At 38.1% G+C, this 26345-nt stretch overlaps 2 protein-coding genes across 9 annotated transcripts in view; one reads left to right on the plus strand and one right to left on the minus strand.

Moving 5' to 3' along the window:
• Window positions 1-26345, minus strand: part of LOC131036657 (uncharacterized) — a 194891-nt gene that overhangs the window by 60604 nt on the left and 107942 nt on the right. For 4 of the 7 annotated variants that reach the window (XM_057968596.1, XM_057968600.1, XM_057968595.1 and 1 more), the window contains one exon: window positions 5285-5382. In XM_057968596.1, coding sequence (XP_057824579.1) covers window positions 5285-5382 — 98 coding nt within the window. Of the gene's footprint in view, window positions 1-4799; window positions 4891-5284; window positions 5383-26345 lie in introns of all 7 variants that reach the window. The other 3 variants (XM_057968602.2, XM_057968599.2, XM_057968598.1) reach the window with 3 other exon arrangements.
• LOC131866475 (uncharacterized) lies at window positions 22152-25701 on the plus strand. Of its 2 annotated transcripts, none has more exons than XM_059215479.1 (7): window positions 22152-22398; window positions 22677-23325; window positions 23421-23653; window positions 23748-23900; window positions 24001-24401; window positions 24555-24960; window positions 25084-25701. In XM_059215479.1, exons 2-7 carry the CDS (start codon window positions 22712-22714, stop codon window positions 25569-25571), a joined length of 2295 nt encoding a protein of 764 aa, XP_059071462.1. In that variant the 5' UTR covers window positions 22152-22398; window positions 22677-22711; the 3' UTR covers window positions 25572-25701. The 2 variants fall into 2 exon arrangements, with proteins under 2 accessions (XP_059071462.1, XP_059071531.1); XM_059215548.1 differs by having other exon boundaries at window positions 22680-23325.

Below are 26345 nucleotides of genomic sequence, written 5' to 3' on the forward strand. Positions count from 1 at the left end.
TAAGGTAAGATTTATTTTCTTCTTGTTTCATTTTTCTTGTTTTCAAATATGTTGGTTCTTCCCCAAAAAATCGGTTTTGTGAGAGAGATTTTCCCCTTTGTAAAGCAATTTTAGAATTGCATTGTTCTTCCTCGTTTTCCCTCTTTACTTGTATTCAGGATTTTAAATCCCGATTACAAGTTGGATGAAAATAATTGTTCTTCCCTTACGGATAAAAGATTTAACCATCTTTTGTTGAAATTCCAAGTTGCAAAGATGAAAAATACCCATCCTTTCAAAATCGGGTTTTTGGAACCGGATTGCATGTTGAAAGTTCTTCCTATTTTCTGAAAGATGATCTTACCAAAATCTTTTCATATTCATTTCCATCATCCGTACATACCATTTCATCCACTCATTTCACACCTTCATTCATTTTCCCCATTTAAAGTCTACCTGCTATCAGCCATCCAGAACCCGAAATTGGTCCAAAATGCACTCAAAAAACACTTGAAAATGAGTTCTAAAGGTCCAATTACAAGTGCAAACTTGTGTTTACCCATTACACATATGAAGTTGCATGTTTGTTCTCCACAATTGCAAGTTAATGCTCTTGTTTTCCCCACACATGTAATGCAACTTTCAAAACCCGAAATTCACTTGTGAGCCCATTTTTGCATCAATTTCTTTCTTCCCTTGTCAGTCCGGTTTGCACACACGATCTACCAAATCAATGGATTAAGGCATAGGCCTTATTTGCAAGCAAATTTCAAGAAATGGAGGACGATACAAAAAAGAGATACAACAACAATTCATGGTTGCGAGCATAGAATGCTTTCAAGACAAAGATGGTCATGACATGAAAAGAGTGTTGGTGTAAATAAATATTCATTATGGATATTATTACACTTTCTTAAGTTAACTTAGGATAATGCATCTCTTCGTAGTTTGGATTTGAGACACTTAGGGAAGTGTGCACTTAGGGATAGAGCTTGTAGGAGAAATTCCACCTTTTGTGGTCTTATTTTGTTGTTACACTCCACATTCGGTGGGTCATCCACCTCTTGTGGAATATTATATTATTTCTCCTACCTACCCTTAGTATTTCTTACCTACCCTTGTTTCTCATTGAGCCACATGTCATATTTGTGTGCTCATACATCCATATGGCCTTGCCTATATAAGCAGGCCTCTATTCATTGTATTGGTTAATCTAGTTGATCATTTTTGTATATTGATGAGAATACAGTTCGTTCTTGTCATTCTATTGTCTCTTTTATGCTTTTCATTGTGCCCTTGATCTTGGCAAAATCCTACAAAGAGGAAGGCAACCCTTTCCCTCCTGAAAAGATAGTACTACCCCAAGCAAGAAGACAAGGATGCAAGTTCCCGTTCCGGTTCAAGATGTCTTTACCAATCCAGAATACTTCAAGTTCTAGCATCCTGAAGCGACATGAAGATCATCACAAACAAAGGATGATGCAGTTAGAGTCGTGTCTTTAGACACATGGAATAGTTTTAGTTATGCATTTGTAATTTTGTTTTGACAAGTTACATGTAAAAGTATTTTTTGTAAAATGCAAGTTACACATTACTTGCACTTTTGTAATGTAAGGCAACTACAAGTTGTGTCCAATTAGGACTGTAGTTGGAATAAGTCTTAGTTATTGAATGAGTCTTGGTGGTTGAAAGAATCTCTCAAGTTAGTTAGGATCCTCCCACCTTTTTCTCAAGGCTCCTCTTCTATAAATACTTGAGGGGTCTATTGTAATATTTATCTTTTGGAAAGCAAGCAAAAACTCTGCCAAATTTATAGCAAGAAGTCTTTGAGCTTATGTATGTGAATTGAAGGTTTTGAATAATAATAAAGAAGGATTACACAAATTTTGAGTCTTTGAGCTACATGTTTGAGTTTGAATCTTTTTATCTCTTCTATGCAAAGTGTTTCTAAAGGAGCTTAGTCCAATCTGATTTGAAGTCTTTGAGCTGCAAGTAGAGAAGATTAATTAAAATAGGAAACTCTCTTGAAGGAGCAACAAGTCTTTGAGCTTGCGTTTATTCTTGAGGAAAAATTACTGTTTGATAAGAAATAGCAGCAAGTCTTTGAGCTTGCATTAGTTCTTGTCTTTGTGTTGAAAGAATAGATTATTCCAGTCTTTGAGCTGTTATCTTTTATTTGTTGTAAAATTTAGTATAGCAAAGGGTAGATAGGACTTCAAATAGTCAAGTCTTTGAGCTTGATATTGCTGTCCCGTCCTGAAGGAAGTGACGGAAGTCTTTGCGCTTTCAGGAACTTCATTTCCTTTCTCTCATTTCACTTGAAAGTGGTTACCGCTATTCATATTCAATCGCTATCATTTTCTGTGAAGAGAAAAGGATATTGTCTCTCTTGAAAAAAAGAAGAAAGATTGTTGTCCCATCCTATTTTATTTTCCAAGTTGTAGTTAGATAGGGGCAGCCTTCCCTTAATTAGGAGAGTTTCATACTCACACACTGTGGTTGAAGCCACAATTTTGTTTGCTTTCACAAGTGTACAAAATTTTCAACCAACAGAAGACGATCCTTTAAATAGAAAAAGATTCCAAAACCCTTGCCACATTTTTCCAAACTCGGATTTGGAGAAAGAACAGCAAAAACGTGTTAGGAAATGCAAGAAGAATGAGTCAAATCCTTAAGGAAATACCACGTAGGAGAGACCCAAAGCCAAATGCCCAAAGATGGAGTGAAATCGTGGCATCAAAACCCCGCAAAATGTAGCACATGAAAAACGGTTTTGAAGAGGTAAAACGCAGTAAAGGAAGTGTGAAACGTTTACCAAATCAAATGCAACATGTTCCCAAACTCACAAAAACCGCCTTGCTATCATATCGCCTCCTTGATCCACGAATTTCTCCACAAAACTCGGGAAGAATTTGTGGCAAAATCGGTTTAGGAGAGGGAAAAATACTTGGTCGTGTTTTTGGAAGTGAACAACAAGTTTCAATTTGCATGTAACAATGAAAATCGGGTTTCTCTCTACATATTACAAGTTTAAAATGTCACTTCTCATTGCACAAGGCAAAATCGGGTTTTTGAAACCCTTTAGCAAGTTTTAAAATGCCTTTATTTTCATTCATGGAGCAAATCGGGTTTTTAAAACTCAATTGCAAGTTTAAAATGTCACTCTATCTCCATTCTAAGCAAAATCGAGTTTTTGAGAGAGAAACACAAGTTATAATAACTTGTAAAGGGGAAAATAAAATCCCCTCAACAAGTTTTAATAACTTAAAACATGTAATAGGGAAATAAAATCCCCATTACAAGTGAAAACACTAAAATAAGAACTTTATAAAAGAATTACAAGTGACTTTTTAAATTTGCAATTTAAAATTAACTTGTAACTTATCCAAAAAATTCCTATTATGACTTAAAAAGCCAAAAAGCATCAAGGGGGAAATAAAAAGTAAGTTACAAGTTCTAATTTCATAAAGTGCACTTGTAATTAACTAAAAATTTCCCTACTAAAACAACGAAAAACATTAAAACTTGCAATTTGAGGAAAATTTCCCACCTGCAGTCAGGGAGAAAAACCCCGAAATTGAAGGAAAAACATAGCAAACGAAACCAAAATGCGATGAAATTTGAAACGTGGTTCGAGGATAGATTGAGGATTAAGCCAGTCCAAGGGTGAAGCAAAATTATGCCTCGTGAAGCATTCAATAGAGTAAAAATTTTATTTTTTGACAAAAATTTATGTAATGGTCCATTTTTTAAAACAAAAATGAGGACAACAATATTCTCCATTCTTTGATGTAATTTATTTATTAAATAGCATCATATGTTATATAGTTTTTAGGGTTTTTCCTCAAATGCAAGGTTTTTCAAGGACCCAAACTAGGTTAAATGAACATTCGATTTTTCTACTGGTAAGCATAACCAGGCAGTCTGAGAATTCGTAGGAAATAAAAAAAAAACTGGAAAAGTTTTCAATGAATTTAGTTGGAGCTTTTGCCATTTGGGAGAATCAAAGTTTGGAAAAGATTTCTCGACAAGACATGGATAAGTATGGGAATTTCCAGTAGGATGGCAAGACCTAAATTCTAGGGTTTGGCATATTCGACATATTCATTAACTTCATAAAGAAGCATATTGTTCAAGGTTGTAGTGCATGCCCAGCATAAACATACCAGCATGATGAGTTGGTCAAACTTTAAAAAGCATATGATTGGGTTTTCTTGCTAAGGAGGACCAACTGTATAATTTAAGGGTTTAAATCACCCTTTTGTAACAATCAAAGTGTTATTCAACTCTCTACAAATCCATTCTTCCATGCTAGATCCAAACATTTTGAGACTTTAATCATCACTTAATTTAGGATTAATATAGAACGGGACTGTGGAACTAACTTTTTTTCTTATAGATAACCATACTTCAGATATTTCATTGAAGTCTCTCAATTGAGAGAAACTGCAGCAAGTCAGACATCCTTAACGTTCAAAAAATGAATTCTTTGATGATGCTGTTAAAAATAATAATTTATTATATATAAACTGATACTTTGCCAAACATGGTTATCTTTTTTAGTTTAAAAAACTAAATGAAAAACAATATCATGTATGCATACTCTTTGGTCTCATCAATCAAGTAATAAAAGCATCTTTCAGGTTCAAAATATTTGTTCTTTGCTTGTCAAAGTGTTTTCTTTTAACAGCGTCTCAACATGTATGGTTGAACAGTACAATTTCAGAATCCCATACGGTGCACTCAAGGGAAGGATTTCCCACCCAATTTTAATGCAATTCTATTTTTAAATTATGAAGTTGCAATTTTTATGTCTCTACCATTGTATGATTCGATATTTTTGTTGATTTTGAGAGTATCATTGCAAGAGGTCCATTGATGCATGTCCTTCCAACAGGGTGAACCTGTGAGCTGAAAAATAAATATAGCAGAGGAACACAAAAATTATAAGTTCACTCTAAACTCGTGCAGTTCTCAAATCTCACCATGGTGGAAATAAAGGAGGAATGTAAGATCGGAGAAGCTTTAAGAATTTTTAAAAGGCCACTTCAAGTTCTTAAATACATTACCTATGAACAAAGATAGATGAATTCTACTTTAGTCATATAGAATAAAAATATGTAAAATATTTTCCAATGATATAGAAGGATATAAAAATATTTACAATTAGTAAAGAGTAACTTTCTTTGAGTTACATTGCCCTAGAATATTAACATAAAAAAAATATTATCAAACATGACAAGAAATGAAGAATGAATAAATTGAACGGCATTTACACACCCAAAATGATAAAGTTGGTAACAACCTGTTCTTCGTGTATTTTCATGTGCTCTGAGAATGCTGCAGCTAGAGACTCATCCTCAAGTGCACATGCTTTTTCATAGTCCTCGAGCAAATCTGCATCTAAATGAGAAAAGTCCTTTGAGTTAAAAAAAATTCTATTCTAAATGAGGTCCTATAACACTTACTATCAGAAGCTTGTGACTTCTCTAGTGTAATCACATATCCACTAAAGAAACTGCCTGAAATTACTGACAAATAACTACTAATTAGAAGCAAGAAAGAAATTTACTTTTACACAAGGTTATTAGTTAAGTAACCATTAGTGCACTAGGTACAATTCAACATATGACCACATTTGAATGTCTGATGTACATAAAGTAAATAAAAGTAATGTGAATGACCATCTCTTTATGACTGACTATATATATATATATATAGTTGAAAAACTCAGACTCGGGAATAACTCCACAGGCTCAAAAAGTTTAAAAACCCAGCAATAACTCACAAAAAATTTTGAACATTTGAAAATACATAATTTTTTTAAATTATTCTTCAAAAACACACACTACTAAACTTTTAGATACTTATCTCCTCAAGCTAGATCAAACGGCCTTTCGATTAAAGTAAGCAATTTATCTGGTCGTTTCATGTTTCTTGTTGGCAAAATGATTTAGGCCTATCAACGTTTAATTGACATTAGGAATAAACATTGTTTATTATAATTTTATACCCTTTTTTAAAGATTATTACATCTTGCTAAGTGTGTTGGTTGAAAATTTTGTACACTTGGGGGAAATATACAAAATTGTGGTTTCAACCACAGCACTCGAGTAAAAACTCTCCTAATTAAGGGAAGGCTCCCCCTATCTAACTAAAACTGAAATAAAAACAGGCTGGGACAGCAGTGTTCCTTCTTTCTTCAAGAAAGACAATATCCTTTTCTCGCGATTGAATATGAACAGCAGTAACTACTTTCAAGTGAAATGAGAGAAAGGAAATGAAGTTTCCTGAAAGCGCAAAGACTTTCGTCACTTCCTTTGGAACAGGACAGCAATATCAAGCTCAAAGACTTGACTATTGGAAGTCCTATCTACCCTTTGCTATACTAAATTTTACAACGAATAAAAGACAACAGCTCAAAGACTGGAATAATTTATTCTTTTAACACAAAGACAAGAACTAATGCAAGCTCAAAGACTTGCTGCGATTTCTTATCAAACAATAATTTTTCCTCAAGAATAGACACAAGCTCAAAGACTTGCTACTCCTTCTAGAGATTTTCCTATTTTAATTAATCTTCTCTACTTGCAGCTCAAAGACTTCAAATTAGATTGGACTAAGCTCCTTTAGAAACACTTTGCATAGAAGAAATAAAAAGATTCAAACTCAAACATGTAGTTCAAAGACTCAAAACTTGAGTAATCCTTCTTTATTATTCTTCAAAACCTTCAATTCACATACATAAGCTCAAAGACTTCTTGCTGTAAATTTGGCAGAGTTTTTGCTTGCTTTCCCAAAAGATAAAGATTACAAAGGACCCTCTCTTCTATTCATTTTGGTATTTATCATACCTGTATTTCATCCTTTTTGGAGTGGGAGATGATGATACATCTGTCATCTAAAAACAACTGGGAATGCTGCAATGTAAATCCAAGAGTATCAAGGCAACATCAAAGTCAGTATCTTTAGACATTTTCACTCCTCCAAATGGGAAAGTTCAACTTTCGTACTTTGGCTTTGTGAGAGGAAATATAAGAGGTGGAAAAATAAGCTTTTGACTTATTTCGGGTTTTGAAACATGTTTTGCAAGTACACAAGAGGGAAGTACAAATGTGCAATCGGGTTTTAAATTCCGAATGCAATTATACTTGCAAAACACGACGCATGAATAAATGGAAGGAGAATGAATTTTCAGTTTGGAAGTTGGGAAGAACACATTTGCAATTGGTTTTCTAAATCCAAATGCAAACTTATTTACAAACTGAAAATCGAAGGAATGGACGAAAAAAAGGTATTTAGACATGCGGGAAATGACGAAGATGATAAGTATGGATGAGGGAATTGGAAGCGGATAGGTAAAAATGAATTTCGGGAAGATCACTTGGAACTTTGTCATGCCAAAATGGGAAGAACTTTCAACTTGCAATCCGGATTTCAAAACCCGAAATTGGGAAGAACTTGATTTTTTCGTCATTGAAACTTTGATTTTTGGACTAAAGAAGGTTAAGTCTTTGTCCAAAAAGGGAAGAACACATCTTGAGGTAGAACTTTTCACACTTGCAAATTTCTTTGCAAATTGGGAAGATTTCAAATTAGGAAGAGCACATCTTGCTTATCTTGAAACTTGATTTTTTTGGACCAAAGAAAGTTAAGTCTTTGTTCAAAAAGGGGAATAACACAAATTTTCCTCTTACTTGCAATCGGGTTTCTAAAACCCGAATGCAAGTAAAGAAGGAGAATTACAAAGGGGAAGAACAACTTTACTTTACAAATTTCTTTGTAAAATGGGGAATTTCCTCTCATAAACCCGTTATGAACATGAACAAAACTAAAACTAAACAAGAAAATGCAAGGAAAGAAATAAGAAAGAAATACAAAAATAAAAATTACCTTGCAAGGTTGAGAAGAAATCCAAACTTGGAGAATCAACCCAACATGGAAGATGATGCCCTTTAAATAGAATTTACACAAAGGGAAAAACTTAGCCACGCATTGTGAAAAAAGCAAAACCGATTTGCTATAAAAATGCCACGTAAAAATGCCAAGGAGATGGTTCAAAACTGATTTCTTTCATCATTAAATACAATACTAAGCAAAAACGATTTAGGAATGAAAGCATACCTTATAGGCGAAGAATGCATTCTTGGCAAAAAACGTGACTGGTTTTTAGGGCCTTTTTGCAAATCCGAAACCAAAAATGTGCCAAAAACGCATTTATGATTGAGCCAAAAATGCCTTAGGAATAGATGGATTCAAACCCCCAAACCATGGCAAATCGCATGAATGCATGATTCAGAAAAAACGCTTTGAAGAAGACAAATGGCGAAAAAAAAGGTTTAATGAATGCATGGAAAATGGGTTTGAATCCTTCAAAGTTGCAGCAAATCCACACTTGGAAGGAATCCCTACATTTCCTCCAAAAAATTCGAACCCAAATCAGCTTGCAATGGCATGGAAGAATTTCGGGTTTTGGAAACAAAACAACAAGTTTTTCAAAATGTTCATATTTTTGCCTCTAAGGCAAATTTCGGGTTTTAGAAAAGAAATTACAAGCTAAATTACTTGTAATAGGGAAATAGAATTCCCTTTACAAGTGATTTCACTTAAAACATGTAAAGGGGTTTTAAAATCCCATTTCAAGTTTTATTTTAACTTTATAAAAATAACTTTAAGTTATAAAGACATGCAAAGGGGTTTTAAAATCCCATTTACAAGTTTTATTTTAACTTAAAGTCAAACTACTGGTAATGGGGGTTTTAAAACCCTCATTACAAGTTTTATAAAAACTTGCAGTTGGAGAAAAATTCCCCTACAAGACAAAAAGCTTCAAGGGGGTTTTAAAAAACAAATTACCAATTACTGGTAATTATCGAAAAATTCCCCTACATTGAAGCAAAAACATAGCAAACGGACTCGAAACGCGACGAAATTTGAAACGTAGCTTGGGGATGGATCAACGATCGATCCAGTCCAAGGATGGGGCGAATTTCTGCTTCAGGAAGCATGTCATAGAGTAAAAATTTCTATATGATAGTCCAATTTTTGAAATCAAAAATTGAGGACAACAAAGTGGAGCTTCACACACTAGTTGTTTACCACCATATTTGATAAATTAAATACATGAATTAATAATAGAAATGGCAATGCATACCAGATACAAAAGTAAAATATATCTTTATGAAGAGCACACAATTATACTGAGAGGGGGGGGTGAATCAGTATAACAACAAATTTTACCAATTTAAACTCTTTCAACTTCAATCACAATTATATAGCTTATCTCATTAACATATTCATTGCATACCAACATTCATATGTGATCTAACTACTATGAACACAAGTAGAACACAAGATATATACGTGCAAACCCTTACGGGAGAAAACCACGGCAATAAATGCTTTATATAAATCTTCTTTTACAATGTTCGTAGGCACCAACCTACTAGAGGCACCAACCCCTAACTCTATTTGTGAGCACCAACCCACTGGAAGCACCAACTCCCTAATCTAAATTCGTGAGCACCAAACCACTGGAAGCACCAACTCCCAAATCTGAATTAGTGAGCACCAACCCACTTCATATAAATCTGAATTCCCATCTTGACAATGTTGCTATCTCAACTGATGATGGACAGTTTAATCTTTTGCATATATTCTTTCCTCGCAAGCATATATTCTTCTTCATAAAACTGTTATATTATCTTCCACAAATCTGTTATGATCTTTTCATAAATCTGCCATAATTCTTCTTCAAAATCTGCATTAAAATCTTTCTTATAACTGCTGCAAATTTTTCCTTAAATCTGTTATTTCAATGTTGTCCTATACACAACATACACACCATATCTTTTGCACAAATTCTGACCATGAAAGTATTTACAAATCTGCTGTAAACTTCATTACAGACTTCTTCTATAAATCTTTCATGAACCTGCAATTCTCATCGATCTCTTTGGTGTATATGATGGTAGTCTTCAATGCTTACACACAGTTTTCTTTTTCTCTTTACACCCAACAATACTTGTGTCTGATTATATACACAGTACACGTCTGATTATAATCGCAGAATTATTCTCTCATACTTCTGAATTTTCTTCAGCATATACGTATCATACTCCGCACACACCTTACATACATATTATTTTTAATTATTCCTCACTCCATACACTTTTCACACACTTTAAATGTATTTCGCATATCTCTACTCTTTACAGTCTGAAAATTATTTCAGAATTATTATTCTCCGCGTATTTTATTATAATCTCTGCATACACCCAGCACCTCTTATGTATTGATAAACATAATTGTCTTCACAGCATACACCTATATATTCCTTATGCTTATTCTACCAGCATCGATACATTTTCATAGTTCACGCAGAATACTTTTTCACAGAGAGCTCACCTTTTATTCAACTATGCATACACCACTTTTACACAAAGATCTTCCTTTTTTTTTTTATATACACACTCACTCACTCCTTTCATAAATTTGTTCTCTATTTAATATCTTCTTTCTTGGAGTGAATGACTCTTTCGAAAGGAGTTGTCTTTTTGTTATAATAACAAATTATACTAGTTCAAAATGAATCGCACCCTTTAAGCTTCCATTGTTTCTCTTAGTTATAATAACTATTTGTTATATCATTAGGAACTTTCTTTTTAATGATTTTATCTTGGACGTCAAACATAGGAATCTGAAATAAATATTGATTTTCAAAACTTCTAATCCCATCGTAGTTTCTCTTATGAAATCCACAGTCAACTACTATTAAAATCACTCTCACGGCTAAAACACTTCGACTTTCATTATTATTGGAGAGTCGAATATGTGCGCTATCTTCTAACATAGTCGCATCTTCTTTCATACTTCATTCTCAATAAAGTCGGCATGTAATGAAGTCGACTTTCTGCTGCTATCATAATCACTTCATGAATAATCATGATTCCACCTTTAAAACGGATTCATCATATTGTGTTATTTTCTTGATACATATTGTATTATAGTAATTTTGTTCACTGCAAATTTAAACTTATTATTATTCTGCTTGTCAATGTCATGGTTAGTTCATATTCATTTCACAAGTAAATCGACTCTCTATTATCTAATCTTCATCGCACTATATTTGCCCACAGTACAAATCCCCGTCTCCTTTTTCTTTTACCTATCACTTCTTGCCCAATTCTTCGATTTCTTCTCCCGTAGTCCTTTCCGGTGTTCTTAATCTGATCACTGCATTATATAACATGAATCGCTGTCTTCAAATTGATTTAAAAGTCTTTTATTATAATCGATTCTTCCACATAATGATCGATAGCTAAGTGAATCGATCAAGACAGCCGCTAAGTGAATCGATAATTATTTATAATCTTTTGAGTCTGTCAAAGATAATGAGCGTTGCGCCTTATAATTTGTATCAGCAATGAAAGCAAGGATCAGGGTTTTAATAAATCTCATAGACCCACGATAATCATTCACCATTGTTGGTTTGGTTTGCTAATGATCTACTACGAATTACAGTAATACTGTGGACCTTCGTATTGACTCAGCTTTGTTATTTGCAATGAAACCATAATCTGCCAGGAAATAAAATCAGAAGTATGATCTTCCATATGTTGTCTGTTCTCTCTTTTTTTTTTAAATAATCTTTGCTCCCTTAATGTTCTTTGGCCCCCAGATCATATGTTTTGTATACTAAAGTCTGCAATTCTCTTAACAATCTCTATTCTTGGTCATTTGCTTAATCACTGAAGAATACTTTCTCCCTGTGATAACAAACCTCTATTCCTGGCTGGTGCACCAATGAAAGTGCTGCCTTAAGTAAAGAGAGTCTCTTAATGAGATCGTTGAAAATTTTGTCTATACATGCTGCATATTATAATTGCATGTAATTCCTTTGTCTATACTTTCTTCCTTGTAAACAACTTGTAGCTTTTGTCTTATAACTCCTAATCGCTGAAATTCATCTCATAAGTGATTTCAACCACAAACAAGAGAATTGGGACGATGTGCCAGCACGTAAAGTCTTTTTCAGAGTCACCAGAACACTGATATTTATCTTTCTCCATCGATTGCTACACCGCTGTCTTCCAAGGTTCAGTAGATGATCCTGTGTGTCTTTATATAGTTAAGACTCCCATGTAATATCCCCACTTTGAAATAGAATTTAATAATAAATGATAATAATATCCCCACTTTGAAATAGAATTTAATAATAAATGATAATAATATCCCCACTTTGAAATAGAATCTAATAATAAATGATAATAATAAAATTAAAATATAAAATGATATAATTAAATATGATTAATAAAAAATTAATTAAGTTAATGAAAAGTCAAAAGACATGAAAGGAAAAGTTGTGACTACCTCAACAATGATATATAAAAGGGAGAAGAAAACCTCATTTGAGAGGGGGGATTATTTTGTGATGAGAAGTGCAGATTTGATTTAAATAATAAGTGCAGATCTGATTATGAAAGGTTGTGTCCCTTTCAAATGGTAGAAATAATGAAGAGTTACACTCTTTCAAAGGGTGCTAATGGTGAAAGGGTATGTCTCTTGCCAAAGGGCATACATGATGAAGAGGTGCGACCTCTCCCTCAAATTGAGAGATATAAAGGGAAGGAATCAAAAGCATCTAGTGACATCACCATTGATAAGATCAGATCAGAATTGTTATCAAGTTACAGGAAGTAACATTTGTGTTCTTTATGGTATGCCTCCCAATTTGCAAGCGACATCTACAGTGTGAACTCCAACCGCAGGCTACAATCTACGTACAAGTAAAAGGGGTTAAGAAGTCTTAAGGTATAGATGTGTGTGGACGTGTGTGCCACACACACACATATGCATTTTTATGAATACATATGTCTCTAATGATTACTTATATGAATGTAGCAATAAAGATAGGAATCTATGTAGAATATGTATGTATATTTAGGATCATTAGAAAGATTAAAGAATATGTAAATGAAGACGTAAATTATGGAATGGAAAACAGTAATGAATTATAAAATGTAATATTAATGTGATTATATGATGAAGGTTATAGGGAAGAAATTCCCTTAGCCTAATGGAGGGATTATGATAATCCCTGGAGGGCAGTATATACTGAATATCTATATGCATATATATGGCTTGGTTGACTAAGTTCATCCAAGAAGAGACGAATCTGGCCGGTCCCCTTTGAGGACTTGGATGATGGGATGCATCATTCAAGGCAAGGAATTGACATAGGGTCTTCCTTGGATGGTTTGGGTGTACGAGGTTACACCCAAGACAGGAATTGAGTTAACCTTCGATTTCCTGGAGGGCTTGGATGTAAGAAATTACATTCAAGACAGGAGTCGAATTAACCTTCGATTTCCTGGAGGGCTTGGATGTAAGAAATTACATTCAAGATAGGAGTCGAATTCACGTTCGACTTCCTAGAGGACTTGGAACCAAGATGGGTTCCAAGAAGGCAAGCTTCACGGCCGCCTAAGGACATACTTTCGTATGGCAATCGTATCCTTTTTATTAGATAAAAGTTGTGATTATGTTAAGTATTTTAAAGTTAGATTGCAATTTAGATTACTTCTATATATATATATATGTTTGTTGTATTCTAACAATCTATTTTGCAGGTTAATGATCTCTAACTAGTAGGGACATTACATCCCATTGCTGATCCTTTCTCTTTAATTAAATCACTGTACTCTTATGATGCTTTACTATTATTCTCTCATTAAATGCATTCTGCATATTATCAATATGACTCTTAACATGGTAAGTAGATATCAATGACGAACACATGACATTGATGATAATATGGTCTTTGTACCTTTGACGATAGCATTTCCATTTGGATTGTGTATTAAGCTCTTTTATTTAAGTCACAACTATCCAATTCCTTAACTAATCATCTTTGACATCAATGACAACATTTCCATCACTTTATTCACACATGAAATTATTACAGAGAAGAAGACCAGAGATGGTCGACCAAAGACTATAGTCGATCCGACTCCATCATACTCATTCCCTTGACGATACACTATGTATTTAATGGGCCCAACAGTTGCCAAGAGGAACACAACCGTCAACCAACCAATGCTTATAACTACCCGAGAATGACAAACAAATTAATAGATAGTCAGATAGCCAATCTCATTAAAACATAATAATTGACATTATATACTAACTATACTAGTTAGTTTGTTTAGTTTGGCAACAAGTTGATGCATGCACATTTTGAGTTTTCACATTTTCTTTATGTGGTGGTCTACAAGCATGAAGAGTAGAACTATAGAAACAATGGACTCTAAAATATTTAAAAAATTCTAAACATTGGAATCTAATTGCGTACAGCAAAAACAAACCTCTAATTTTGCCCATCGTGTCCCACCAAGTCCTATTCGCACTTCAAGTTTGAAAATTGCTCCAAGGAATGACATGAAATCAGCTTAAATATATTTTGTTTTTATCTTCATTTGAGTGCATTTTTTGTGGATTTTGGGGAAAAATTGTGGCTTTTGATGAGTTTTCTCCAAAAAAATCGCCACAAGTTTTCATAAAATTGGCAACAATTTTGCACGAGTTACTTGTCGCTGGTTTTGGAGTGCAAGATCTTCCAATTTCTACGAGTAATTGTAATGTCCCCATTTTGAAGAAGAATTAATTAATTAATTTAATTAATTAAGTTGTCCAATTTATTGATATATTTTATGGATAGCTTGATTAATTATTTTGATTAATAATATTAAGTTAATTATTTATAAAGTTATCAAATAAATTAAAATTAAAAGATGACTTTATATTTAATTAATTTAATAAAAGTGACTAATTAAATATTATTTCATAAAGTCACTTCTAGAAGCTTATGGATGTTGGAGTGAAAAAGTATAAAGAGAAATCAAGATGAAGCTTCAAGGCAGGCTTGAAATTGGATTTGTTGATTGATTGGGTTTTGTAGAACCAAGTGGTGTTTGCAGACTTGGATCTTTGGGAACGAAAACTCCCATAGATTGCATAACTGAGGGAGTGAAAGACCTTCTGAGGGGTTGCTATTGTGAGAGGGAGGCATCTGAGTCTTCCTAAGTGTGCTCATCGAGTATTTGTTGTTTGCCATGGTGGATGTATTGTGAATCTTCAGATTGGCAGCTTAGATGTTTATTGCTTATCAAATCTGGTTAGGAAGGATAGCCGATTTCATTGGAAGAGCATTTGAGGGTGAAAGGTGTGCTTGCTGGTCATTTGCAGGTCTGAAGGAAAATCAACCCTCATATCTACGATTTGTTTCCTCTTCATCATTTAAGCATGGAAACACATTAAGGAAGGCATTGATAGTATTGGAGGAGAAGAACGATTACCTTAGGAGGAGATTGAAGGAGCTTTGAAGATGAATTCAGGGACAAGACAAGTCTGAAGCAAATCATATCAGACTGCCACTTATGACAAATTGTTCATTATCTACTATTTTAGCATCGAATTTCATCCTAGGAGATAGCGATGCTTTTGGAAGGGATGGGCGATCCTTTTGAAAGACTTTTGATGGTGTATTTGTTAAGAAATCAGGGCATAATCAGACTGACAGAATCGTATCAGGCAGCCATCCTAATAAGGGTATCGAATCATCTTCATGAAGGCAGCATTAGCATTGGTTAAGGAAGGCGATTGTTAGTAGCCTATGTCGGTCAGTACTCTAATCATAAATATATCGGGCTCACTGATGAAGAATTAAGTACAAGGTATTGTAGTCGTGAAGCATACATCACAGAATATAAGCCAACGCACGCTGTAGTCACACAAATCTGTCCATTTTAATTAAATGAATATTTCGAATTTATTTGATTAAAAATCCATTAAGCCATCAGTTAATTAAATCTTGTTATTTTGGTTAAAATATATCAGTTTAGCATCAATAGCATAGCATTAGCTTTTTATTTCACATTCAAAGCTCAATACTACAATCTCAATCCTCCATAAGCATCCATAGTGCAAAAAGCTGCTGAGAGCTACACTATTTTGGAACTTGGAGAGGAGAGGAACAAGGGAGAAGAAGCCAAGAGCATGTTAGGAGGCATTTGGAGATGCCTCATCGTATTTATCTTCCCAGTTAGACATTCTATCATGCTTTTGGTATCTCTTTTGATATACTTGTGTAGGAAAGTGTTTGGTTTATGATTTCTAACACTAACAACTTGGCTTTTCTTCTTATTTGTGTTGTGTTATCATTGACTAACCTGATCCTTTTTGCAGAGCATCACACGCATTACAGAATATAAGCACTCATAGAATAGATGCATTTAGAGATGTATTTTATTCATTCCAAAAACCCACACCTTCAAAGGTGCTACAAGGCTGCATATAAAGAGTCTGCGGTTGGTTGAGCCATCAACCGCCAACAACTACCAACTACCCACCCATATAACAACTTGATTATTACTATTACATTAATATAACTAGTTTTACGGCTTACATCATCCCCCCCTCAAAACTTGTCGTCTTCCAGACGACAACCAAAACAAAATTAAGGAACTATCTACTGAGAGGGACAAGAGGGCATCCCTGTTCCTGTTGTGGTCCGCTCCCTAAGAGCTTGTAGGTCTCTCTCAGCAGCCAGTTGCTTTCCCCTAGTGGCCTTCAGTAGTCGAAGAGCATCCATCCGATCTTTCTCCAAAACTGCCAGTTCCTGTTCCTTAGCCACCCGTGCAGTTTTTTCTTGTGCCACTTCGAGTTTGAGAGCTTTAATTCTTTCTTGCATCTCACCTTCTCGTTGCAGGGATAAGGCATGTTCCCTTTCTAGCACGCTTGCCTTCCCTGTCACTTCCTGGAGGTGCAAAAAGGTAGTGCGGAAGGTCTGTTCCATGGCAATGAGAGCCCTCATCACTCCTGGATCTGCTACATATCCTCTCAGGGTTTGTGGCACCACCCAGTTTCCTATCATTTCTGGAGTTGCCCTATCCGGCCATCCCAGGTCTCTCATATGCTCGGAGAACTCCTTCTCACAGCCCTCCATCATAAAAGCCAGCAATGCCTCGGTTGCCACTACTATAGTACTCATATCAGATCCTCGAGAGTGGTTAATCATCCTCAGGATGGCTGCTCTCATGGCCTCCAATTCTGAGACAAATTGCTGCGCAGCAACCTCGAACCCCCTGCTGCCTTCCTCTGGTGTACTTGTGTTGTGTCCTTTTTCAGTTCCATCACTCTTTGTGCTCTCTTCCTGCGCAGTTTCCCCCATCCCTAGGCTTTCCTCCTGTCTGCCAAACCCTAGGGACGGTGACGGTGGTGGGACTTCCACATCCATAGCAAACCTGGCTAGTAGGCTATCTGCTTCGGCCTCCATATCCTCTTCCCCTTGTGGATGTTCTCCTGCTTCTTGTGGGTGAGTTACTACCTCCATATCCTTTTCTTGGTGTGTCCCTCCCCAGTCTCCTCCTGTGGGTGTGTTACTACCTGGATCAGCTACTGGTGCCACCACCAAGGCTATGGCTCTTGCTACTTCCATCCCTCGAGATGTGTTTATGTGGAGAGTGTGGGCCCCTAAGTTGTGTTGCCATAGGTCCACTATCCTCGACTGTGACAAGGTACCCTACACTCCTTGTGCCAGGTGTGTTGTGCACAGGAACTGTAGTATTCTTTTCTTTGCTCCCCATCCAGGTGCTACCATCTCCTGTCCTGCTCCTACTCCTCCATGTGCCATGCCTAAGGCCTCCATATTTGTTGTGTGTCCACTTCCTTCCCCCTCCACTCTTTCTGCAAGGGTTGGCCCCGGCTGGAGTCGAAACTCTCCTCCCTCTTCCTCTGATGAGGATACTGCAAGTGCCTCTTCTTCCCCTGTTTCTTCTTCTTCCTCCTCCTCAAAGCTACCTTCTCCTTCCAACCCTTCCTCCATGCTACCTGATGGTTGTAGCCTTACCCTTTTTCCTAGGGCTTCTGCCTGCGCACATGTGTCCAAATGTACCCAGTAGTACATGGCTGGTTTGCATGGTTCCACCCGGCTTGCAGCTATAAATTCCTTTCTATGTTCAGGTGCCACCTGCATTCTCAGTGCTTCGAGAAATAGGGCAAAGATGTGGTGCGGCATATAAAATGTCTTATGTTTCAAAAGCATAGCCTCTTTTACCCGACTGGATAGAACACGACCCCAGTTGTATATTTTCCCATTGCTCAGTCCATACATCAGGCGCAGCATCCATATGGCCACATCTGATGCTCGACTTGCAGCAGTGAGTTTGCTTTTTAGAACATCCATCACGCACCTCCATTCTGGGGAAGTAATATATGTTTTCTTCAAGCCTCTTCTATTATTGTTCTACCACAAGCTGTTCCATTGGTCTTCGGTGAGTGTATCACCACATATGTGTTCCAAGAGCCTCTTTTTTTCCTCAGTCGCCATTCTAACAGATGGCTTCATGGCTGAATCCCCACTACTAGGAATGCCAAAAACTTTCCTGAATTCCTTAGCTGCGTATGAGATGACCACTGTGTGTCCCAAGTAGTCGATCACTGATCTGTGCTTGTCCTACTCATATTTGTGGACCATGGCTCTCAGTATGGGCTCGAATTCCCTGAAGTTGAATATTGGCATAAATATGATTCTATCCACCTCTACCCTTTTAGCGAAGCTTTTAAGGGATGATCATCTCTGGTACTTTCCCACCAACTCCTGCATTCTGACCCTGTCACTCCTTCAAATACCAGGTTCGCTGCAGTCACCTATTCCTGTGTCTTCTCCTAGCCTTTCTTACTGGAGATGGCCATGTTTTCTTTGTTCGAATTACTTCCTCGAAAGTTGATCTCGTAGCTTCCAGTCTTAGGGTTACCCAGAATAGCTTTCACCATATCGAACCGGAATTGTTGCCCAACCCGATTATCTTTAATTGTTTTACTCAGCACGATGCTAGGGTTACTGCTCGGTATGCCTTGCATAGGTTTCCCTGTGTGCAACGTGTGCAACCTTCTGGTGTGCTTCCTACGGCTACTGTTGTGCGTACATGTATGCCTAGCGGTTGTGCATACGCTCCTGGGTTGGAGGGCCTGTGCCACTCGTGCAGTGTGACACATATGCTGGCTGAGCACAGGACGCATACGCTGGCTGCTCCTGTGCCTCCCGCACGCACCTCCTCCACCCTCTACTCTGTGCACCCCGTTGGCCGCCAGTGTATGTGCCACCCGGCGTAAGCCAGACCCTATCTGTGTCGCCCCACATACGCCACCCTCCACTTGTTGTGCCGCCTGTGGTGCCGCCCTGCGTACACCCCACCCAGCCTGTTGTGTCGCCCGTCGTGCACCACACCACGTCCACCGTGCCGCCTCACATACGCCACACCCGACCTGTGGTGCCGCCTTGCGTACGCCACACCCTACGCGTTGTGTCGCCTGGTGTACGCTCTGCCTTGCTTGTTCGTGTGCCACGTCGTATGTGTCGTGTCTCCCTTCGCCTTGTGCCGCCCTGTGTGCACTCGGCCCTCCCTTGCCTTCGCCTTGTGCTGCCCTGTGTGCACTCGCACTCCGTCGTCCACTTCTTGTCGTTCTTCACCTTTTGATTTTTAGCGTACAATGATAGCATGCACTTTGCCATTTTATTGTATTTTTCCCTTGCTTTATTTTTTAATATCTTGACTTTACTTTTTGATATTTCGCCTTGGCCTTTTATTTTTAAATATTTTTGCCTTGTATTTTTTCTTCTTTTTCTCTCTCCATCCTCTTCTCTCTTCATTTTTTCTTTTTTCCACTTTAATCTACCTTCCCATATTTCTGTTTGGGTTTTGTGGAAATCTGATACGTTAATTTTTTCCATCACCTTGTCCTTGTGACCACCTGTGGGTTCCACCATTTTAATGGCCACCATATTAATGGCTATCGACTCCCTTTCCTTATAGATTTTTAGTTTTGATCCATTCACTAGATCCTTGATGGGACTGTCATCCAGGTTAGACAATTTAATAGCTCCATTTTTTCCCACCTCCCTAACATTGAATGGTCCTAGCCATCGGAGGCGAAATTTACCTGGTCGGAGTTCATTACGGCCATTGTACTTGAGTACCAGCTGTCCGGGCGAGAACTTCATCCGCCTTAGATGTTTATCATGCCAAGTTTTTCCTCTGTTTTGAGCGACTTTTGTGGCCCATTGTGCCATTAGGCGGCGCTCATCTAATTTCTACAAGGTCATGAGTCGTTCCTTTAGGCTTTCCTCATCCCCCTATCTATTCTGTACCGCTATCCGCAAGGTTGGCACAGTGTATTCTGCTGGCATCACTGCCTCTTGTCCATACATAAGTTGAAAAGGAGTGTGCGTCGTTGTCGCTTTGTACGTTGTCCAGTAGGCCAACAATACCGCAGGCAGTCGCTCTTCCCAGTCCCCTTGCTCCACTCCACACGTCTTGTAGAGAATAGATACGAGTACTTTGTTGGTCGACTCCGCTCGGCCATTCGCCCTGGGATAGTACGGGCTAGACAATGCGTGGAATATCTTGAATTCTATTGTCATATTGCATATCACTTGATTGACAGAATGTACCCCCCTATCACTTGTGATTTGCAGGGGTATTCCGAACCGGGTCAGAATCTGTTCATAGAGAAACTTGGCGGTGCTCATGGCTGTGTTGTCAGGTAAAGCTCTGGCCTCGGCCCACTTAGTGAGCTATTCTGTGGCTACCACTATGTAGTGGCATCTATGCACCTTGCTGGTCCTAAGTGGTCCTATGAAATCCAATCCCCATCTTTCGAACAATTCCTGTGGTTGGGACGGAAAAAGAGGCATGAAGTCTAGTTTGAGTGGCTTACCTGCCCTTTGGCATGTGTCGCAGCTTGTCACCCATTCCCTCGCATCTGCATAGAGTGTAGGCCACCAGAGCCTTGCTAGCAAGATTTTCATGCCGTGGTATTCGGCCCCATATGTCCTCCCGCTATTCCTTCATGAGATTCTCTTAGGACTCCAGGAATTTCTTCCTCCCCGCAGGATACCGTCCGGCCCCAGCTTATATAGGAGTCCTTGCATCAGTTGGAACATGGTGCTTTTTAGTGCTAGCTTCCTTCTCTCGCTTGGGGGCATGTCGCCTGGGAATGTTGCTGTAGAAAGATACTGCCCAAGTTTCTTGTACTAGGATGGTAATACGGCTATCTTGAATAAGTGACCATCAGGGAAATCTTCGCTCACCCCTCCTTCCGCTGGCTCCCCGGATTTTATTCTGGATAGGTGATCAACCATTACGTGACTTTTCCCTGGTCGCACCATGACGCTGAAGGTGAATTCCTGAAGCAAGATCAACCATCGGCTTACCCGTCCTTGAATAACAGGTTTGTTCACCAAGTACATGAGTGCTTGGTGGTCCACGAAGAATGTGAATGGTGTGGCTAAAAGATAATGGCGGAACTTTTGTACTGAATATACCATTCCTAAGGCTTCCCTTTCTGTGATGCTATAGTTTCTTTCTGCCTTCGACAGTAACCTACTAGCAAAATATATTGGGTGGTCCAAGCCTGAGGATCCAGGTTGCGTCAGGGTGGCTCCAATCGCAAAGTTAGAGGCGTCCACATGTACATGAAATTTGTTCTCCCAATTCGGGAATGCCAAAATAGGTGCACTTACCAATCTGGTTTTGAGTTCTTCGAACACTTCCTTCTGTTCCTTGTTCCATACAAATGGTTCCCCTTTCCTTGTTAGGCGTTCAAGTGGAAGGGACACTTCGGCAAATCCTTTAATGAACCGTCAGTAGTACCCAACATGGCCGAGGAAGGATTTTATCCCTGTAACATCCATTGGGCTATCCATGTCGAGGATAACTCTGATCTTATTTGGGTTTGTTTTTAACCCCGCTTTACAAACTATGTGGCCGAGTAATCTCCCTTGTGGCACCAGGAACTGGCATTTCTTGGGATTGAGTGCAAGTCTTGCTCGTCGGCGCCGATCCATGCATTCCCCCAGTATCCTCAAATGGTTCTCCTTATCACTATATACCAGAGTCCCCAAACTCGCCGCGAGTCAGGCGAGTTCGCCGAGTTGGCGAGTCGAGCCAACCTCGGCGAGTTTTGCCGACTCGCCGCTCGGACTCGGCGAGTTTTGGGCAAAACTCGCCTGACTCGCGAGTCAGGCGAGTTTTGCCCAAAACTCGCCGAGTCCGAGGTCCAGGACTCGGCCGCGCGATAGGCATAATTCGAATTTAAAAAAACAAAAAAAAAAAGAGCTTTTTCATTTGTTTTTTTTTTCCATTCTCTTTGGTATAACCCTAAAAGGTCTTTTAATTGTTATTTGTGAGAAGAAGAGAGGAAAAGTGAGAGAGAGGAAGGAAAACAAGAGGCCATAGGTTTGCAATCAGCAAGGAAGAAGAGCATCAAGGAGACCACAAATCACATTGGGGAGGCCATAGGCTTGCATTGAGAGCATCAAGGAGTCCAAAGCAAGACTTCTCAACTCATTTGAAAGAGGTAAGGTAGATTTTGCTTGTTTTTTTAAGTATGTTAATGGATTTTTTTCATTTGTTTGTTAATTTTTTTTTAGTTTAACAGTTAACTTTCCAAATCTTGAATGTTTTTATTTTTTTAGCTTAATTACAATGAGAGAAGTAGAATAATGGCAAAGTGCAAACCCTACATTTTTTTAGAAAAAAATTGTAAACATGTATTTACAATTTTATTTTTTTTTAAAGTAGGGTTTCCTGATTTTTTCTATTAGTTTATAACTTTATTAAATTTTCTTATTACAGCAGCTTTCACGTTTAAAAAACATTCATTTTTCACAATGCCTAAAAAGGATGAGGCTTGGAAATATACTGAAGACTTTATTGGCAGACAAAAAAATCAAACAAAATGTTTTTTTTGTAAAGAAATTAATTTTGGTGGCATCAATAGATTTAAATACCATATTGCCGGCATACCTGGCCATGATATTGAGGTATGCAAATTACAAACTCCTGAGGCAAAACGTTTCTGTTATGTCCAATTAGAAACACATGAACAAGAAAAGTTAACCAAGAAGAGGCAATTGGAAGAGTTAAGTGCTATTGGCTCCCATGCACCCACATCCGCATCTGCATCCGCATCCGCATCCGCATCCACATCCGTAGGCTGTGTTGGAGAGGGTTCTTCCATGCCTCCCTTTCACCCTAGTGCTTTTGCTAGTGCTAGTGCTTCTGCTAGTGCTAGTGCTTCTACTTCTACTCCTCCTGGTGGCACTATTACCTTTGGCCCTAGAGTTCGGAAATCCAGGTTGGATAGTTATTTTGTGCCGCGTAGTACTCCTGGGGCACAACCCTCGCTTGAGGGTATGGGTTGGAACAAGGAGGTTCATGATGCTGCAAGAAAACAAATTTGCAAGTTTTGGTACTTTTGCAACATTCCATTTATTGCAGCCAGGTAATTCTTTTTGATTTGATTGCTTTAAGTTTAAAAGTAAATTTATAGTTTGAAGTTGAATTTTACTTTGTCTAATCATAATCTATTTGTGACAGGTCTCCTTATTGGCAAGGCATGGTAGATTCCATAACCATTTGTGGTGCGGGGTTTAAAGCCCCTACCGATGCTGAGTTAAGTGGCCCCCTCTTGTTACAAATGGTTGAGGATATGAAAGTTGAGCTAGAGGACCACCGACAGTCTTGGAGAGAAAAGGGTTGCACCATCATGACAGATGGTTGGACGGATAGGAGGAATAGAACACTCCTAAATTTTCTTGTTTCCTGCGGAGGTGATTGATTATGATTCATTCTAATTTGTACTTCCCTAAATGCATTGAATAAATTAAATTTTGATTTGTTGAAAGTTTGAAACTCTATTTTCAGGATCTACCATGTTCTTGAAATCTATTGATGCTTCCTCACATGTGAAAAATGCCACATACTTATGTGAGGCTATTGAGGAAGTCATACAAGAGGTGGGGGAAGAAAATGTGGTGCAGGTGGTGACAGATAATGCAGCAAGTTATGTTGCTGCAGGTAAATTTTGAACTTTTCAAGTCTTGATGGAGAGGCATCTATGATTATTTAAAATTTTCTTAACACATCAAAATTTCTAATTAACTTAAAATTGCTGCAGGTAAACTTTTGATGGAGAGGCACCCGAAAATTTTTTGGTCTCCTTGTGCGGCCCATTGCCTTGACCTCATGTTGGAGGATATTGGTAAGCTTGAATGGGTGAAATCAATAGTTGAAAGGGCCAAATATATCAGCAAGTTTATCTACAATCATGCATTGGTCCTTAGCATTATGAGGCAATACACGGGGCAAAAGGAGTTGGCTCGTCCAGGCATCACGAGGTTTGCCTCAAACTTCCTCACACTGAAATCCTTGATAAAATCAAAGGCGGCTTTGAGGCGTATGTTTGTTGGTGAGGAGTGGACTTCCTCATCCTATGCTACAACCACTGCAGGGATAGATGTGGTAAATTGCATTTTTGATGAGTCAGGTTTTTGGACCCCCTGTGGAGAAACCGTGCAGGTAAATTTATTACAATTTAACATTTAGTATCTACTATCTAGTATCTACTATTTAGTAATTTAATTTTAATTTATTAACAATTTAACTTTGCAATTTTTCTTTTTTTTTAATTTAATTTGTGACTTAATTGTTTTTGTTTAACATTATGTGTAGGTCACTGAGCCCCTCGTAGTTCTCCTACGAGTTGTTGATGGGGAGAAGCCCTCTATGGGCTATATATATGAGGGTATGGATAGGGCCAAGGAGGCCATTAGGTCCATATATGCAGGAGATGAGGATAAGTATGGCCCCATTTGGGAGATTATTGATAGGAGATGGCAGAACCAGCTTCACAGGCCCATCCATGCAGCAGCCTATTACCTCAATCCGGCATTTCGATTCCGTGATGACTTCAAGGCAGATGAGGAGGTTCTTAGTGGCCTGTATACAGTGGTTCAAAAGTTGTGTACTGATGGCACAGCCTCAAGAACAACGCTCCAGCTGGATAAATATAATAATCGAGAAGGGGCAATCTTCTCAAGCAGCATGTGCATAGAGGCTCGAACACAATTGCAGCCAGGTAGAAATATATGTAAACTTAAGATTCTTAAGTTTATGGCTTATGCATTTTAATTTTTGATTTTATAATCTAGCCTTAAAGTTGGAAATGAGTTTGATTTTTTTTTCTTTTTCGTTATTTCAGATAGATGGTGGCAAATGTTTGGGCCCTCAACCCCAAACCTTCAAAAAATTGCCATCCGTATTTTGAGCCAGCCATGCAGTGCTTCTGGATGTGAGCGCAATTGGTCAATGTTCGAGCACATCCATTCGAAGAGGCGTAATAGATTGTCTGTGGAGAGGTTGAATGATCTTGTTTTTGTTCATTACAACCTCCGTCTTAGGACCAGACAGATTTTGGACACTGACTCCTCTCCGATCACTTTAGCGGAGATCGATCCAGAGTCTGAGTGGATCACTGAGTCTACCGATCCCGTCTTCACTGAGGAGGACCATGAGTGGGTTGACCAGGCAGACAGAGAGGCTGAGGCTGTGGCTATGGCAGAGGAGGAGGATAGAGCACGATCCGGCATAGGCACCTCACAGGCGGAGACTATGGCTTCTCAGTCATCCAGGACCTACCTTAGACGCATTTGTAGGAGGCAGACAGACTACTCTGAGGCTCAGGATTAGCTAGAGCCTGAGCCATAGACTTGTTTTTGTTTACAGTTATATATATGTTTGGGAACATTTGATGTCATGGATTTTATATACATTTGACAACATTTATAACTCTATATATCTATGTTTTCTATTTCCTTCAGCTACAATTTACATTTCTACGCATGTGATGGATGTATGTTTATGTATGTGATCAAATCAGCTTCTATTTGATGATGTTATAGTGTCTTTAAGCTTTATTCAATAATGGGTGCATGAAACAAGTTTTAAATCGTTAAAAATCTCTAAATTTCAAGGGTTTTTTATTTTGCCGAGTCATAGCCGAGTCGTCGCCGAGTCATAGCCGAGTCACGAGTCGAGTCGGCCTTGCCGAGTCCGAGCCGAGTCCGAGTCTGGGAACTTTGCTATATACTGACCAGTCATCCAAAAAGGTTTTAAAGTTCCCCGTGGCCATTTTGTCAAAAATGTGGAGTATGATACTCTGGAAAGTGGCTGGGGCGTTGCATAGCCCAAATGGCATACGGTTGTACGCGAAAACTCCATCCTCTACAACAAATGTGGTTTTGAGTTTGTCCTCCTCCACGATGTTGATCTGGTTATAGCCGGAAAAGCCGTCCATGAAGGAGTAAATCTCATGCCCCGCTACCTCTTCCAAGATACTATCCGTAAATGGTATCGGGAACGGGTCCTTAATGGTTACAGCATTTAAGCTTCTGAAGTCTACACAAATGCGGATCTGGTTTCCTTCCTTCTTCAGGGAAATAACAATGGGAGAAACCCATTCAC

Source organism: Cryptomeria japonica, chromosome 1 (genome assembly GCF_030272615.1).
Source record: "Cryptomeria japonica chromosome 1, Sugi_1.0, whole genome shotgun sequence".
NCBI classification, from domain to species: Eukaryota; Viridiplantae; Streptophyta; class Pinopsida; order Cupressales; family Cupressaceae; genus Cryptomeria; species Cryptomeria japonica.